Source organism: Microcaecilia unicolor, chromosome 2 (assembly GCF_901765095.1).
Source record: "Microcaecilia unicolor chromosome 2, aMicUni1.1, whole genome shotgun sequence".
In the NCBI taxonomy this organism is placed as follows: Eukaryota; Metazoa; Chordata; class Amphibia; order Gymnophiona; family Siphonopidae; genus Microcaecilia; species Microcaecilia unicolor.
Genome location: NC_044032.1, coordinates 618654323 through 618672428, shown reverse-complemented (window position 1 = coordinate 618672428; position 18106 = coordinate 618654323). Strand labels below are relative to the sequence as shown.

Genomic DNA, 18106 nt, shown 5'->3' with positions numbered 1-18106 from the left:
CACCACCCAGGGTTCCTAAGTGGACCGGACCCAAAACCGGCTCGAGACTTAGAAAGGTACTCCCCGCTGCCATGGTGTTCAGCACGCAGGAATCAAAAATGGCCGCCGACACTTCAGGAGCCGGGAAACAGACTTGTGTCAAGAGCGCAGGAAGAACTTGCACCCAAATCTACCACTGTGCTAACAGGCCCTGATGCTCAGAATCCTCCCAGACAGACTCCTGATGCCGCTCTCCACTGCCCATAGCGGGATCAGTGTTTCACTACCTCCGCTGCCAACTAGCAGTGAACCGTGCTAGCGCTTCCCCAGAAGACTTACAGAAGCTAGCGTTTGGACACCTCAGGAAGGCTGCGCTGCAAGGAAGGAATCCTCTTACTCCCCTAGTAAGCCTTGAAGCACCATCAGTGCAAGTCACCAGAGCGCTGTTGTTTTTGTTTGTTTGTTTTTTGAGGGAGCTGTGAGGAAGGAGACTAAGGTGAAGGGCTGGAGAGGATATTGGGGTAGGGGTACGGACCTGGCACCAACAGGTGTACCCCCTAAAGTCAGTACCATTCAGCCTAACACCCCCAAGCTTACTGAACCAGTTCTCCAGAACAGAAGCTACAGCCAGATGAAGACAGAAGCAGGGAGAAGACCGTCCACCTGCTTGCTAGAGATAGAGAATACTGAGGATGCCTGGAGCATACCGTCCAATAAGACAGAGTTCAAATCGGTGCTCTCTATCTCCACCTGCTGGTAGATGGTCACAACCCACTTTTCTCTGGATTCATCTGTTGCTGACACTAAGGAACAAAAGACAGACGTTTTTCTGCAATAATGGAACACAATGAAAACGCCTAGGGCCAAAAGACCTTTTGGCTACACCCGTTTCAATCATGACTCAGTGACCAAACGGTGCCCTAAATAACCAAAGACCACTGGAGGGATTAAGGCATTAAACCCCTTACTCCCCCAGTGATCACTGACCCCTTCCACCCCCCCCCCCCCCCCAAGATGTGAAATAAACAGTACATGCCAGCCTCTACGACAGCATCAGATGTTATGGCCAGTCCTATTAGAACAGCAAGCAGGTCCCTGGAGTAGTCTCGTGGTCAGTGTAGTGCATTGCAGAGAAGGGAACAAAAGGCCCATAACCCACTCTAACTAGTACACTTAGTGGAAAGTGTGAGCCCTCCAAAACCCATAAAAAACCTATTGTACCCCACAACAATAGCCCTTATTTCTTTATTATAATTATAACTTGCCTATTCAAACATCTAGGCGAGGTACAATAAAACACTCATTAAAAAAAAAAACCCACAATCTTACAAATCACAAACTCTAAACTCAGAACCCCCATCAGCCAAATACCCTAGAAAATAGCCAGATTTTTAGCAATTTCTTGAACTGGGGTGCAGATGCCGACTGGCGCATATCCAATGGTAATGAATTTCACAAAAGAGGACCAGCAAGAAAAAAATCTCAACTACGAGTTTCCTCCAAACATACCAGATGAAAAAGAAGCAACAACCAATAAGTTCTGTTTTCAGACTGTAACCCGAGAAGGACAATAAGACTGCAAACTGCACACTAAGGCCTCAGCAGCAACACCCTATCGCTCTTGAAACACCAATAACAAAAGTTTAAATTCAATACGCTGCACCACAGTTCTGCAGGTGTCATTTATATGTAGGTACAGTAGGTTTTTGGTGGGTTTTGGAGGGCTCACTATACAGTATAAAGGAATAACAATGAGATAAGTACATGGGACCTTTTTATGTGAAGTCCACTGCAGTACCCCACTGTGTGGCTAGTCTACTAAGAATGGTGCCCCAATTCATCCCAGTGGTTTATTTTTATGCATTTTTCCCTTGGGCTTTTTTTTTTTTAATGGTCCTAAAAGATAAGTGCATAAGTATTGCCATACTGGGAAAGAGCAAAGGTCCATCAAGCCCAGCATCCTGTTTCCAACAATGTCCAATCCAGGTAACAAATACCAGGCAAGATCACAAAAAAAGTACAAAACATTTTATACTGCTTATCCCAGAAATAGTGGATTTTCCCCAAGTCCATTTAATAATGATCTATGGACTTTTCCTTTAGACACATTGAGCATAAAAACATCTAGCAAATGGCCATTTTCAAAACAAAACGTTGGGACTTTATTCTAGTTTGAAAATGGCATGTTCGCTACTGGATGTTTGTTTGTTTTTTTACAAAATGTCCCAAATTGGATTTAGACATCATATTGAAAATGCCCTTCTAAGGTTGTATTACGGTAGCACTCAGCACTTGTAGACAGCAGAATGTGGGGGGACATGTTGCCAAATTTTGATATGTTTTTCTTAAAGAAATATAATGCATTTTTCTAAATTTCAATTCCCCCCCCCCCCCCCCCCCCCACAACATGGTCAATATATTCCAGGAACAGGAAACAAGTTATTGCATTCTGGATCAAATATCATCATTTACAACAGAAATATATGAAAATTAATGCTGTAAAATAAACTATGTCATCAGTCAAACAACTTTATGCTTCATTATGACTGTATCCCAGTGCAGCTGCTTTAGCCATCCAGCACACATGGGCAGAAATAAATAGGCCACCCTACAGAGAAAAGGCAGATTTCTCAGTAAAACAGCCCAGAAAATAAACTACTGAAAACCATGGAAACACTTTTCCCCAAGGGCACAGAACTCCCCAACCACCTCACTGACCTACATGAAAAATGAGTGGAAGATATTACCATGGTATCAAATAAAAGAAAAACATGCAACTTGTACTGCCAAATAATAATAAAATGCATGCATTCCAAGATAAATTCATATCTGAACAGAAAGTTTTAGTTTATTAAAAGTTTGATATGCCGCCTTTCATACAAGTAGGTTAAAATCAATACATAAAATAAAAGGAACTCCAAATAAATTAAGAAAAGAGAGAGAACAGTGATAGAAAGTAGACTAGAGAGACAGATGCAAAACCATAAAACCGACAGAATTCTGACCAAGTTACTAGAAAAGTGGGCCTACAAAAAAGGCTTTAGTAAAAAGGTGAGTCTTCAGGGCGGTTTTAAATTGCTGGTAAGTTTGCTCAGAGCGAAGAGTAAAAGGCAAAGAGTTCCATAAAAAAGGACTCTCCAAGAAAGCTGAGCAGGGAGTACATTGCAACATAGTGTGAGATAAAGCAGAGAGAGAAAGCAGAACGAAGGATATGGCTGGGTCTGTAAGGGACAATCAGGGAAGAGAAGTAGTAGGCAGGAGCCTCAGAAAAAAGGAGGAAAGGGTGATTGAAAGCCCTGAACTGTTCCAAACAGCGCTCTAAAAATAGCGCTGGAACAGCACAAGGCTTTACCACCCCTATGATCAGAGATAATAACATGGTAAACTGTGGGAGGATTGTGCCTGAACAATCCTCTCTCACTTGTTTGACAGGTATGGGCTGTCAAAAACAGCGGCTGGAGGTCCGTGGGACCACCAGACTCCAAACTGCATGGCTCTGGTGGCCTAGTGCTCTCACGAAATCCCCATCCCGAGCCAGCGACACGGCGGCTGGAGGGACCTCCAGTCCCCCAATACCCCGACACAAGTTCAGGGGGGCTGGAGATCCAGTGGGTCTCCAGCCCCCTAACCCCCCCTCGTATCACCCCCCAAAAAGCCATGATGGTCTAGTGGGCCGCAAATCAACCCCCCCTCCCAAACCTGGTGGTCTAGCAGCCTTCTTTCCCGTCCCACTGTACCTTTTGTTGGAGGAGGGAGGTACACTCCCTCCTCTCCCAGCAACGCCGCCTTGAAAATGGCGGCACTCAGCCCTGCCCAGTGCATCCTGGGATGCGCATGGTGTGAAGCCCTGCCCAGCGCATCCCAGGATGCACTGGGCAGGGCTGGGTGCTGCCATTTTCAAGGCAGTGCTGATGGAAGAGGAGGGGGTGTACTTCTCTCCTCCAACAAAGGTACGGTGCAGGGGTAGGAAAGAGGGCCGCTACACCAGCAGGTTTCGGGGGCTTGATTTGCGGCCCACTGGGCCACCAGGCCTTTTGGGGGGGGGGGGGAGTCAAGGGGGGTTAGGGGGGGCTGGAGACCCACTGGATCTCCAGCCCCACTGAACTTGTGTCGGGGGGAGCCAGGGGGACTGGAGGGCCACCAGACCTCCAGCCTCCGTGTCGCTGGCTGGGGGTCAGGGTTCTGCTTCTGCAGGGTGAGGGGTTGTATTGGGGGGAATGAGGGGGGCTGCTAGCATGCAAATGTATGCTGGACAGGGCTCACCATTCTTTCCCAATGATCTGCAAACCCTAATGCCAGCTCCGAGATGGCACAGGGTTTGCCGCGGACATGCTGACAATGTTTGACATGCTGCTCACTGATCATTGGGAAGGAATTTGTTTAGCATGCATTTGTATGCTAGTTGCATTCAGAGCCTGTCAGCGAATTGTTTCACACACTCGGGAGGGGGGGGGGGCTCTGATCATGGGGCGGTAGCAAATGCAGGTGCTAGTGTGGTGCTAATAGCCTCTAGCACCCTCGTTTGATTCTGATCATCTGCCCATCAGTGTATTACGTTTGAATATGCATTCCATTTGTTCATGTGTGTATGTGGATACCACCCCCTCCCTCCCCAAATACCATCTAGAATGGGTGATTTGCTGCTCTTTAGCTTGTCGGTTTAGTCTATTACATCTTCCAGGTTCACTCTGATTTGTTTCAGTTCCTACATATCATCACCTTTAAATACCATGCCTGGAACAAGTAGCTCCTTTACATCTTCCTCAGTAAAGACTTAAGCAAAGAATTTGTCTCCCTGCTATGGCTGTGCCCTATTACTCCCTTTTACTTCTTGATGATGTAATATTCCAACTAACTTCCTCACAGGTTTTCTGCTTCTAATATACCAGAAACAAATAGTCATAGTAAAAACTTCTTGAAAGGCAAGGTTCTTTTCAAATTCTCTTTTTGCCTTCCTTATCAATTCTTTGCATCTAACTTGCCAGTGCTTATGCTGCTTTCCGTTTTCTTTATTCAGATCCTTTTCTTCCATGTTTTGAAAGATGTTATTTTGGCTGTAATAACCTCTTTTGTCTCACCCTATAACTATACCAGCTGTCTTTTGGCCTGCCTTCATCTTTTCAATATGTGGAATATTTTTGGCTTTCACGATGATATTTATTAACTTAACTTTTATAGCTGCTCCTTTTAGTCTTTTTTAAAAATCATTTTCCTTATTTTATAATAGTTTCACTTTTGAAAGTTAACTGCTAAAGTAATAGATTTCCTTAAGGGCCCTTTTATTAAACTGTGCTAGGCAATAAAGCAGCTAAAAACGGTGTACCACGCTCAGGCATCCTGTGGTAACTCCAATGTGCAAATGCTAACTGCATGAACTATAAAAATATATCTAATTTTTTTTGAGGGGGTGTGTCATGGGCGGAGAGTGGGCATTCCTGTGTTAAACCAGTTAGCAGAGGAGTAGCCTAGTGGTTAGTGCAGTGGACTTTGATCCTGGGGAACTGAGTTCGATTCCCACTGCAGCTCCTTGTGACTCTGGGCAAGTCACATTGCCCCTGGTACAAAATAAGTACCTGAATATATGTAAACCGCTTTGAATGTAGTTGCAAAAACCTCAGAAAGGCAGTATATCAAGTCCTATTTCCCTTTCCCTATTTCAGATTCTAAATGGAATGTTGCTACTATCTAAGATTCTACATGGAATGTTGGCTACTGTGTGAGATTCTGTTGCTACTATTTGAGATTCTACATGGAATGTTGGCTACAGTTTGAGATTCTGTTGCTACTATTTGAGATTCTACATGGAATGTTGCTATTCCACTAGCAACATTCCATGTAGAAGGCTGCGCAGGCTTCTGTTTCTGTGAGTCTGACGCCCTGCACATGTCAGACTCACAGAAGCAGAAGCCTGCGCGGCCACATTGGTGATCTGCAAGGGCCGACCTCTACATGGAATGTTGCTAGTGGAGGAGTAGCCCAGTGGTTAGTGCAGTGGATTTTGATCCTGGGGAACTGAGTTCAATTCCCACTGCAGCTCCTTGTGACTCTGGGCAAGTCACTTAACCCTCCATTGCCCCTGGTACAAAATAAGTACCTGGATATATGTAAACCGCTTTGAATGTAGTTGCAAAAACCTCAGAAAGGCGGTATATCAAGTCCCATTTCCCTTCCCCCCCCCTACGTTCCCACATGTTAACTGGTTAGTGCAGGGATATCAAATGAGCCCTGACCACCTACAAAATGGGTGGGGGTAAGTGCTCATGTAGTACTTTTTTAAAAGGACGCACACTAATGGCAACATTAGTGCATGGCCATTAACACAAAAAATAGATCCGCTGCGGTAAAAATGGCCCACTTGAGGGTACACTAAGACATTTTTTGCTGAGATTAGTAAAAGGACCCCTAAAGTGTCTTCACGCCAGTTATTATCTCATTTCAGGGCCAGCAGAACGCGGTAAGCAGGGTATGCACGCCAGGAGGGCACCAACATTCGAGGGGTGCCAGAAACTGCAATGCATACCCGTTGTGCTGCACTCCACTGGCCACTGCCGCCGCACATTACAGCCCTCCCAAGACCTATCTTGAAGCCAGGGCCCACCCTGGTGGTGTAGTGGCCTCTGCAGCTATGGGGGCAGGAAAGAATTCCACTCTTTCCTGCTCGCTGCTGCTGCTACTCCATCTCTGCTTTGCTCTTCTGCGCCATGGGTGGCGCTGCCATGTTTTAAAAATGGCTGTGAGACTTCTGGCAGCAGTCTCACAAGACAGCTGCTGGAAATCTCGGCAGCCATTTTTTAAATGTGACGCAGAACAGCAAAGCAAAGATGGAGTAGCAGTAGAAGGCAAGAAAGAGTTGGATTCCTTCCTGCCCCTGCAGAAGTCACTATACCACCAGGGCGGGTGGGCCTTTCAGGTAGGACTTTAGTGTGTGGGGGTTGTGGTATGCGAGAGGGGGATGGCGGCAATGGCAGCAACTGTGGCAGTGTGGGGGGGGGGGGGGGGAGAGGGCAGGTTTTTTTGGCACAATGTAAGACAAACCAGTGGACTGCATTAGAGGCTTATAATCCATTTAGTTATATTTAAGCAAATGAGACATCTGCATGAAAGAAAATATTTTTATTATTTTGACTTATCAAAACCACTTGTCCCTGAAACATGCTCAAAACAGAATAATCCATTTGTACAAAAGAGATGAGGTGAAGATGTAATTCCATGTTCCCCAATGAAAGGAGAGTTTAATTTTACTTCCAGTCTTTATAACACCAGGCTTCCCAAGGCAGAGCACAGCAACAGTTAAGATGAACCCATCAGTAAACAGGATATCCTCAATGAAATTTGGCCATCTATAACTGTATTGTATAGAACAGCTTAGAAAAAGAAGCACAAAATATAGCCTTTAATAGTGCTCTTTCCACCAGCAGTTTAAGCAGTTTTAGTGATATTCAATTTTATTTCATAATATTTATATCTACATATGGGAAGCTTTCAAATAAAGTAACAAGTTGAGTAAAAAAACAAAACAAAACAAAACTTTTCTTCACCTTTTAAGGCACTGGGCTGAAAAACGGGGTGGGGTGGGAGAAAGGGTAGGGAGGAGAAAAGAGAAAGGAGATGCTGGAACGGGAGGGGAGGTGCCAACTGATAGTTTGCAGGAGGGTGCCACAGACCCTAGCGCCGGCCCTGTCAAATTTGATCACATTATGATTGCTATTGCCAAGTGGACCCAACATCACTACCTCTCACACCAAGTCCTGCATTCCACTAAAACAGCTTCCTCTGTTGTCAGTTCCTGAACCAGCTGATCCGTGAAGCAGTCATTTATTTCATGTAAGAACTTCACCTCCCTAGCATTTCCAGACATGTCAATTTTGAGGTAACTGACATTGCCCTTTATTATAGAGTTGCTAAATTTGTTAGCTTCTCTAACTTCTTGAACGTTTCATTATCTGTCTATTCATTTTGGCCAAACAAATGGTACTATAAGCCCACCACTGCTCTTTCATTTCACCCATGACCAGTGGCGTAGCCACAAGTGGGCCTGGATGGGCCAGGGCCCACCCACTTTGGACTCAGGCCCACCCAAAATTGTGACACTCTTGCTGTGGCTGGTGGGGATCCCCAAACCTTGCCAGCTGAAGATTTTCTCCTTGGACACCAGCGCTCTTCCAAATGTCAGCCAGCGGCATTTGCCTGGAGATCGGCCCTTCTGCACATGCTCAGTTTTCACACATGCATAAGCACTGAGCATGCACAACAAGCCGGTAGCAGCATCAGTTTGAGGCAAGTCCTGCCGGCTGCCGTTTGGAAGAGTGCTGGCTGCTCGAGAAGGAGGAGGAAATCTTCAGGAAGCAGGGTTTGGGGATCCCTGCCTGCTCAAGTATTTAATATTTGGGGTCTGTGGGCAAGGAAGGGTGGAGAGAGGAGCAAACCAGAGGGGAATTGGGGGGGGGATGTGAATTCCATGCCCACCCATCTTGGGCTCAGGCCCACCCAAATTTGACCATCTGGCTACGCCCCTGCCCATGACTTTCTACCTATATGGACTCTACTTTGCAATCTGTTTCCTGCAGAAGATTTATTCAGACATTTCAAAGTGTGCTTTTTGTTTGCATCTACAACCTGCATAGCAGTTGAAAGACTGCAAATTATTCATGTCCTTTCTGCCTTTGTTGCAAACTCTCTACTGGAATGCCCTAAGTTGCCCATTTTGATAGTATCCTTCAAAGATACCTTGCTCTGAACCATGTGCTCCTGAGTGACTGTCAGCTTTCCTCCTCCAGCTTTAAAAGCTGCAGAACCTCCTTTTTAAAAACATTATTGCCAACAGTCTGGTTCCACCCCAGTTAAAATGGAGCCCGTCTTTCTGGAATAGGCTCTCCCTTCCCCAGAACGTTGCTCAATTCCTAACAAATCTAACCTCCCCACCTTCCCTGCAAAGTCATCTCCTCCACACATTGAAGCTATGTCTGCCACTTGGCTCCTAGGAATGCTACCCTGGAGGTTCTGGATTTCTTCTTTCTACCTAAGAGCCCAAATTTGGCTTCCAGATCCTTCCCACAATTTTCTATGTCATTGGTACCCACAAGTACCAATGCAGCCAGCAACTCCCCAGCATTGTCTAAAGTTTGTCACCTTTGCACCAAGCAGGAAATGATCATGCAAATCTCACAGCCACCAGCCACCCAGCTATGGACATGTTACTACTGAATTCACCTCTCTCCAGTCTCATGACATTTTCGTCTAGAGTAGTGGTGCCTAGAGCCTTACTGAATCTCATGATCTGTCTTGCATATTCACTAGGGACATTTGCATATATGAACCTGGCTCTTAAATCCAACGAAATGCAAATACTTCTCTTATATTTAAAGATATTCTGAGAGCCAAACTAGGAAGTCTAAGGTTACAGTTATGGGGTTAAATAGAAGGTGCTTTCAAAAAAAATATTACTTCCAAAATTAGAATGACAGTGCGATGAAAATTCAGAATCGATTTTACAAAACAAAATTCCACAACATGTTTTCTTAGTATTGCTACTGTAGTTCAGAAGACTGCCTTAATGTGCTCACCGTATCTAGATAGCCTGGGGGCACATGAGATGAAACCTGAGTTACCAGTACAGCAGAGGTGAAAGGCAATGACTGAGTACTAGTTACAACAAGTGGAAACTAATGAAGTATCACAGAACAGAGTTTTGTAACATTTTGCTTGTGTGTCCCTTTCTTTGCTCCTGGTCTCCAGGTGATAGAACCTTTGCCACATGCTCAGTCTGCCTTCGCTTCTAGGACCCTATTTATTTATTTATTTATTTATTGCATTTGTATCCCACATTTTCCCACCTCTTTGCGGGCTCAGTGTGGCTTACAATAAGATATGAATAATGGAAATACATTTGTTACAACTTGGTTATGGGTTACATTGTACAAGTTATGCGAGACCATCGAAGTGTCGTTAGGAGTATAACAATGGGACATCAACATTGAAACATTGGCCGCAGCCGGGCAACTTAAAAACTACTTATGAACTAACTAACTTTCGCAAATCCCTGAAGACCTACCTCTTTAATAAGGCATACCAATAAAATCAGCAACTATAAAAGTAATACATCGCCACCTACACCTATCAGCATTGTTTTTGCTTATATCTAGCTTGTTGAAATTTCGATTACGCTACTCTTTATGTAACACTAACTGTTATCTCCCAATCTACTACCTACCAATAACGATACATTGTAAGCCACATTGAGCCTGCAAAGAGGTGGGAAAACGTGGGATACAAATGCAATAAATAAATAAATGCAAGACTTCACACTCAATTATGACACAGGGTACAGCACCATGTTTACAGCAACTGCTAAAATAATTACATTATAAACAAATGGGGGGGGGGGTTCTGTCCGGTGTCCCTTTTATCCTAAAGGCATTATTTTTCTTCCCCCCCCCCCCCAATAAATCTCAACTGTATATATAGATCAAAAAGCAATGCCTTACATGACCAATGCCAACAGGGCGAATTTGCCATTAGTTTGGGTAAAAAAAAACAAAAATGACAAAACCAATCTACCTGTAAAGTGCTTCATATAGAAATACTACACTGAAACACAGGAAAATTAAAAAAACAAACAAAAAAAAAAACTATCCCATTTTCTGCACTCTGATAAAGCTCTGGACTTCTGACCACTGCAGAATATGTACTGGCCTGCGCGTAAAACCACAATGCTCATACAATTACAGTACATCAGAACAGACGGCGCCTGGCCTCTTACTCAGTTTTTAAACCACTAAAAGACAGACAAACAAAACGTATTAAAAAGTTACGGCACCACTGCTTGCTTATTTGGATGTGCTCTTGAGACGGATGCTCTTACACTAACACTGCCTCATGATAGCACATGAAATACACCTTCCTTACTCGACCACATCACCTTGTATTTGTTCCTCTACCAGACTTGGCGAACGCCTTTACGGTACTACGTAAGCCACATTAAGCCTGCAAATAGGTGGGAACATGTGGGGTACAAATGTAATGTAACAAATAAATAAATAAATGAAGCAGCTGAAAGCTTAGAAAAGTGAACTATAATAATACTAGCTGCCGTATTTTCTCACAATCTGTCTCAGCAACCTAGCTGAACTAGCGTAACAACAAAAATAAGGCACCGAACAAAAGAGATGTAAATATGCAGCTCTGAGTAATTACAACAGCACACACCTTGAGGGTGAACAGTAAGAATCACAGGTTCATGAATACAGGTTTCTTACTACAAGCTGATGGCTTGAGTTCAGAAAACATGCTCTCTCTCTCTTTCTTACTCACCTTGACACACTTTCTGGAATGTATCCTGGAATGGAAAAACCATCATTTCTTCTGCATGACAAGGAACTCTGAGACAAGTCAGAATGTGTTTTCCACGTGCTGCCTACTGACCCGACTGGAAGAAATGAATTCAAATGCTGGAAAGACTGCTCTCGAGGGACAGGTCGTGATACGGAGATTGTGCCTTGAGCCCCAATCCTGTAGTGAAATGATTGCCCACCTGAGTTAACACCCACGATAGCAGATGATGGCACACTATTTTCTTGATAATAAGCATCATCGTTGGGCTCTGGCTTAATCCCCATCGTCAGGCCAGGATTTGGAAATCTGTTACCATCACCACTGGTGGCAAATGATGCAACAGGTGGTCCTAAAATCCCAGAAAGTGAATAGTAGTCCTTGTCATCCATAAAGGAAAAATATGAACCATCCATAAAAGGAAAAGGGTTTACTATATGTGTCCCTTTAAACGGGGTATTTGAACAAGGATTTTTAGATGGTTCAGTCTTGACAGATACTGGAAAAGTAGAGTTGGAAGAAATATCACAGCTTTCTCCAAGACAAGAGCTATTGAAAACGCTGTCTGGGTCAGGTTTTACAAATTTACACAGGTCCAACTGATTGGCTGAACCATTGGTTGAGATGTCATTCTCCAGTCCCTCCATTTTAGAAAAGGTGACTACGCATTTGTCCTTTGTTTCTGTGCTGGGCACAATTTGCTGTACTGTTCCGGATTCAGTAGATATCCCTGAAGATGGGAAACCTAGTGTACTGTTTTCTGGGCTACAGATTGAAGACCCTCTGGTGCTCATTGCAGGACTGGAAAGCGTGGACTTATTATTGGTATTGGAAGGACTGGACATAGAACACCCTGAACTGTTAATATTCCCAGGACTAGAAACAGATGATCTCATGGTAATGTTGATGGGGCTTGACACTGGAGATTTCAGGCTGCAGTGACTGGGTGGGGTAGAAATGGGTGATTTCATGCTACTTAAGGGGCTAGAAAGAGGAGACTCTAGATTACTAGTATGTGCAGGGCTGTGAGACATAGGGCCCTGACTTTCAATGTTTGATGAGCATGACATAGGAGTCCCTTGGTTTACCATACCATGTACTGTGAAATTACTGAAGTTAGTGGAACAAGCAGATGAAGAGGCTGTATTATTTCGAGCAGGACTTCGACCTGTAGCTATGGCAGAAGGACTGCAACCTGAAGGGCTCTTCTCATTACAGACTACAGGGCTTTTGACAGTACTATGCATTACAGTTCCATTCACAGAATTTCCAGTGTTTGGTACCACAGATCTCAGTGGTCTGTTAGCACTGTTTAATGCAAAAGAGCAGTGACTGTTTCCCTTATAAAACTTCACAGATTGTTCAACACTTCGATTCATCTTTGCAGGGCTTATGGCTCCTTGTTGATTATGCTGATCATAGGGGTATTCAGGATCCCGCAGGGAATTCATATACAAACCCATGGATTCGGCTACAGTCGCTGAAAGTTCCTTTGACTCCAGCTCAGATTTGATGTCCTCAGTTAAAATACTAGGGTGATTATTTTCTTGCCTGAGACAAGGATGTAATTCTTGTTTTCCTCTGTTGTTTTCTTGACCACTGTCCTGTGGAAAAGCATCAGAAATGCAATTTAAATCTAAAATTTCCATGTAGGCATTCTCCTGGTTCTGCTGCCCATCACCTGCTACTGAATACTCCATGGACTGAGGAGCCTGATTCCACTGTTTCTCCATATCTCTGCCTTGTGGGAAACTGTGGTAGCCTTTGATCTCCATAGCTAGGAAAGAAAGCATTCATAAGAAACGGAAAATTAGTACACAAAACATTTTCAGACATAACTTTCTAAAACTGCACAAACAGAAGTCAACCACAAACATCTCAGGAATACTATGCATAGACTGAATAACAACACTTCTGTATTTTTTTAAATTACTTTTCCAGTTTGAACTGAAGAAAATCAAATATGCAGACTGTCTCATAGTAAACTATTATGGGTAATTGACCTTGCAAGAAGGGGTCCAACATTTTCCAATATTAGAAATTTCATATTAGAGAGCTTCAATAGAGACAGACTGAATAATGATATCCCATCTAGTCTAAATTACTCCTTTTTTGTACTGATGAGAGAGAAAATTAGTCAGAAGGTATTCTTCCATTTGTATTTAGATGCCCTTTCATTGCCCTAGCAATTCCAGCTCTTCTTAAACATCAAAATAAACCATTATTCACGCCTATTACTTTCTAATCAGATTTAAGAAAAAATTGCTAAAACATTTCCCCTGTAAACATTTTTTTTGTTACATTTGTACCCTGCGCTTTCCCACTTATGGCAGGCTCAATGCAACGGGCAATGGAGGGTTAAGTGACTTGCCCAGAGTCACAAGGAGCTGCCTGTGCCTGGTACTGAACTCAGTTCCTCAGGACCAAAGTCCACCACCCTAACCACTAGGCCACTGTTGCTACTATGAGAGGTCGGCCCTTGCAGATCACCCAGATCACCAATGTGGCCACACAGGCTTCTGCTTCTGTGAGTCTGACATCCTGCACATACGTGCAGGATGTCAGACTCACAGAAACAGAAGCCTGCGCAGCCTTCTACATGGAATGTTGCTAGTGGAATAGCAACATTCCATGTAGAATCTCCAATAGTAGCAACATTCCATGTAGAATCTCCAATAGTATTTATTTTATTTTTGTTACATTTGTACCCCGTGCTTTCCCACTCATGGCAGGCTCAATGCGGCTTACATGGGGCAATGGAGGGTTAAGTGACTTGCCCAGAGTCACAAGGAGCTGCCTGTGCCGGGAATCGAACTCAGTTCCTCAGGACCAAAGTCCACCACCCTAACCACTAGGCCACTCCTCCACTGGTGACAATGTTGAAGCTCAAGTTTATTTCAACTTAATACCCTGCTTTAAAGTAGCAGTTTATAATTAGTACTATACATTACAACTAACTGAAAAGGAAAAACAATAAATAGGAAAGAATTATACAGGATAAGAAAAGAGAAAAAAAAGCAGAGAGAGGCTGGAAACAGAGACCAACACCATTTTAAAACCTTTACACATGTTATCCCTACCAGAACATGTGAAAATGATTTTCAAAACTTTATTTCACGTCCAGGTGGAGACTACATGTTTAAGCTAAACATTTCCCGGCATAAAAATATAATACACCTTTTAACAAATATTGTATCAAATATTGATACAGAAACTGGATAATTTTTGGAATGTATCCTGATGCAGAAAGGGGTATGAAAAGATGTTGTGTGAGTGGTGTGATGTACACAGAACTGTGTGGCAAGTCTTGAAGTTTAGAGCAGATGGCTTCCATCCAAAACTGACATTTTGATACACGTTGGTATTAATCCCTAACACTGGTAATAAATATGCATTCCCTCTATATATAAACTAGCCACTTTTACAATAGACTTTGAAGGTGACATTGAGAACGTGCTAACTGTGAAACTCAAGAGGAAGAAAATATTTCAACTGTCCACGTGCCAAAATAGAACTAAGTGTTGCTTTCCTTCAGTGTGTATTATATTTTTAGTGTACCTAGCACAATAAATCAGCCCACAGAAGGTCCTGATCTTAATATCTGGAGCTAAGAAAAGCTTAAGTCTATATCAAGATAAAATGTGCAATCCTACTTTATGGGTCAAATTGTAAGGCACTGTTTAGTATAGAGCTGTCTAGAGGCAAGGTGGGGGGGCTATACAGCATCAAGGTATAAACCCCAGGATTCTAATATGGTGCCTTAATTTCCACATGAAAATCAAAGCGTATTCTATAACAATGCATGTAATTGGTTAACCAGCTAATCAGCACTATTAATTGGATGTTAACAAGCAATTATCAGCCCTAATTGGCATTAAGATTTACACACACAACTCAGTAAGCATATTCTGTAATGTGGTGAGCTTAAATTTTAAGTAGTATCATTGAAAAGGGGGCATGGCCATGGGTGGGGCATAGGCGTTTAAAATCTATGTGCGTTGTTATAGAATACACCCACTCTGCGCCTAATTTAGGTGTTGAGACTTACGCCATGGCATGGATGGCTGTGATTACATCTGGTCATGTGGAAAGGTGCTTGGCGTCATTCTATATACTGCATGGAAATTTAAGCCTATTCTATAAAGTTTAGGTGTATTTTACAGACTATGCCTAGGTGAAATTTTTTTCCGTGCAGAATTTTCAGGTGCCATATATAGAATGTAACCCAAAACCTGTTTCTTAGGAGAAGTTCCAAAAATGACTTTGGGAATGCTTCTGTTCAGTGGAACCCCATAGTCAAGGGGAAGGGGGAAATAATTTAATGCACGCAATATTTCAAAAACAAATATCATATATCTCCAGGTAATCTATATCATTTCTCTGCAGCACATAATTATGGACAAAGGCTTTTCTTTCTTTAAAATAAAAACTGAACATACTGTTCATCAGACAAAGCAATACTATGAGTTTGTCTGAGCATACTTCTGTATACTTACCCCCCCCCCCCCCCCTGTTTACAAAGCTGCACTGTAACACCGACACAGCCCATTCAAAGTGAACGGGGTGTCAGCTTTAGCACACCGGTTGCGGCTAGCATGGCTTTGTAAACAGGGGGGGGAGGTTAAAGTTAGGACTCATTTTCAAAGCACTTAGAAAGTTCCATAGGTTACTCTGGGGCTCAATTTCAAAATACTTAGGGCTCCTTTTACAAAGCCATAGTGGTGATTCCCGACCCGCAACCCATTCAATTCCTATGGGCTTTGTCGCATTTGCTACACAGCAATCATTGTATGTGTGTGGATATGTAGGTATCCTACAAATAAGCTGATCTTAATTGAAACTTATACAGTGGTAACTTACTGTTCTGCCATAAACCGGACTACATTGACATTTTCAAAGCACTTAGGCTTACAAAACAAAGTTATGTGGAGGAGTATATTCAAAGCAGTTAGACTTCAAAGTTACATAACTTGGGGTTCATTTTCAAACCACTTAGACTTACAAAGTTCCATAGGCTACTATGCAACTTTGTAAGTCTAAATGCTTTGAAAATATGCCTCCAGGTAATTGTAAGATGCTTTGAAAATACACCAATTTAGCCCAGTTTATGGCAGAACAGTAAGTTACACCCCCCCCCCCCCCACACACACACACACACATACACACACACACACGTTTCAATTAAGATCAGCTTATTTGTAGGATACCTACATATCTTAGGAAATCACACCTACACACAACTTAGTAAATCAAAAACATAACATTCAAGATCTAAAAATAAGAACGTTACAGTGCATGGATCAAAAATTGGTGACTACATGTACAAAAAAAAAAGTCCATAACTCCATTTGATAAAAGTTAAAGATGCCGTACAGAAGTGAAAGAAAGAATAGTTTACTGTTCACTAAGTGATATTTCAATATGATTAATTCATTAACCAAATTAAAGTATCCTCGGCACTTCTTGTGCAGTTGACGGCTCATTTGCATACATTTACGTTCATTTGTTATTGCTGGACTTTCTTCCAAACAATGTTTTGTCGAGTCTCACTCTCACTGCAGATGTAGAGCCGCATTGAATATGAAGGGAAATTAACGCGGGGGGGGGGGGGGGGCGTCTCTCCCAACAGCGAAAACAGTGCTGGGAGAAAAGCCTCGAGGCGTTCTGAGGCAGATAACAATCAGGGCCCGGGGCTCGAGGGGAGCTCGACCCCCTCATTTTACGCCCGCCGAAAGCGCGAGCCCCGCCCCCTTTCCTCAGTGGCCCGGCAGGCAGCACAAGGTCATTCTCCTTCGCCCAGAACTTATGACCTCCCACTGGTACCCACGATGTAATAACGCTCAGCAAATGATCGGCAACCGCAGGGTCCAATAATAATAAAGAATGATGATAAATAAAAAACCTTAAGGAAAGGAGCCAGGGCTGCCTCTCCACAGCCACCTGCCGCGCGCGCGCTTGCTCTACCTGTTGCAGCCAGTCTGAGGAGCATTACTTATGACTGTGATGATGATGATTATTATTATGATGATGATTATTCTCCTCTTTTTAGCCCGTCTTCCGTGTCTCGGAGTACGCAGAACTCCCAAGTCGCCGCACAAAACCGCAGGCCACATAAATAAAATAAACACACGAATAAACACCAAACACTTCAGAACTTGAAGAGAGGGCCACGGTGGGCGTGGGACTGGTTCAGGCTAAGCCCTGGCACGCAACGGTTGTTGTGGCCTTTCTCCCAGGCAGCGGAGGTACTACTGCCTAGCCTTTTAAAAAGTGTCACATGTTGAAAAAAAATTACAAACACAAAACCCCAACCGAGGGGGGGAGGGGGGAGAGAAGGGAAGAGGAAAAGTTAGCCCGGCTCCCGCCTCTCCCCAGGTTATTGGTTCGGAAGGCCAGTAGAGCCGCGCTGTCTTTGCCCTGCCTCCCCCTTCATTGGGTCAGGGTGATGCCACTCAGCGGCTCCGGCGACACAGCTGATCCAAAGTTACTGCGACACAACAAGCCTAGGAGGTAGAGCCCACACTGCCCTCTCCAGAACAGGGGGCTCCGGCGGCCCGTGTGGCACCACTTAAGCTGCGGCTTTTCTTGCAGTGCATTCATGTGCCCGAGCTGCATCTCCAGCAGGGTTAGCTAAAGCTGCAAATAAGAGGCAGCCCGCGGACGCGCTCCAACTCTCTCCAACCTTCGTTGCTGCAACACCAGGGGGGTGGAGGAGGGGATCCCCTATCCTATATTTGCTTCCCCTTTCTAATCCATCTTGTAGAGCGCTGACCACGCATTTACAAAAGTGGCGTGCCCC

At 43.7% G+C, this 18106-nt stretch overlaps 1 protein-coding gene across 1 annotated transcript in view; it reads right to left on the bottom strand.

Annotated features, from left to right (window-relative positions):
• The window catches only part of NR3C2 (nuclear receptor subfamily 3 group C member 2), a 582332-nt gene extending 564781 nt beyond the window's left edge, over window positions 1-17551 (bottom strand). The window contains 2 exon segments of the mRNA XM_030191661.1: window positions 11290-13084; window positions 17272-17551. Of these exon segments, the coding sequence (XP_030047521.1) occupies window positions 11290-13084; window positions 17272-17296 (1820 nt within the window). The 5' untranslated portion in view covers window positions 17297-17551.
• Between the last annotated feature and the right edge of the window lie 555 nt (window positions 17552-18106).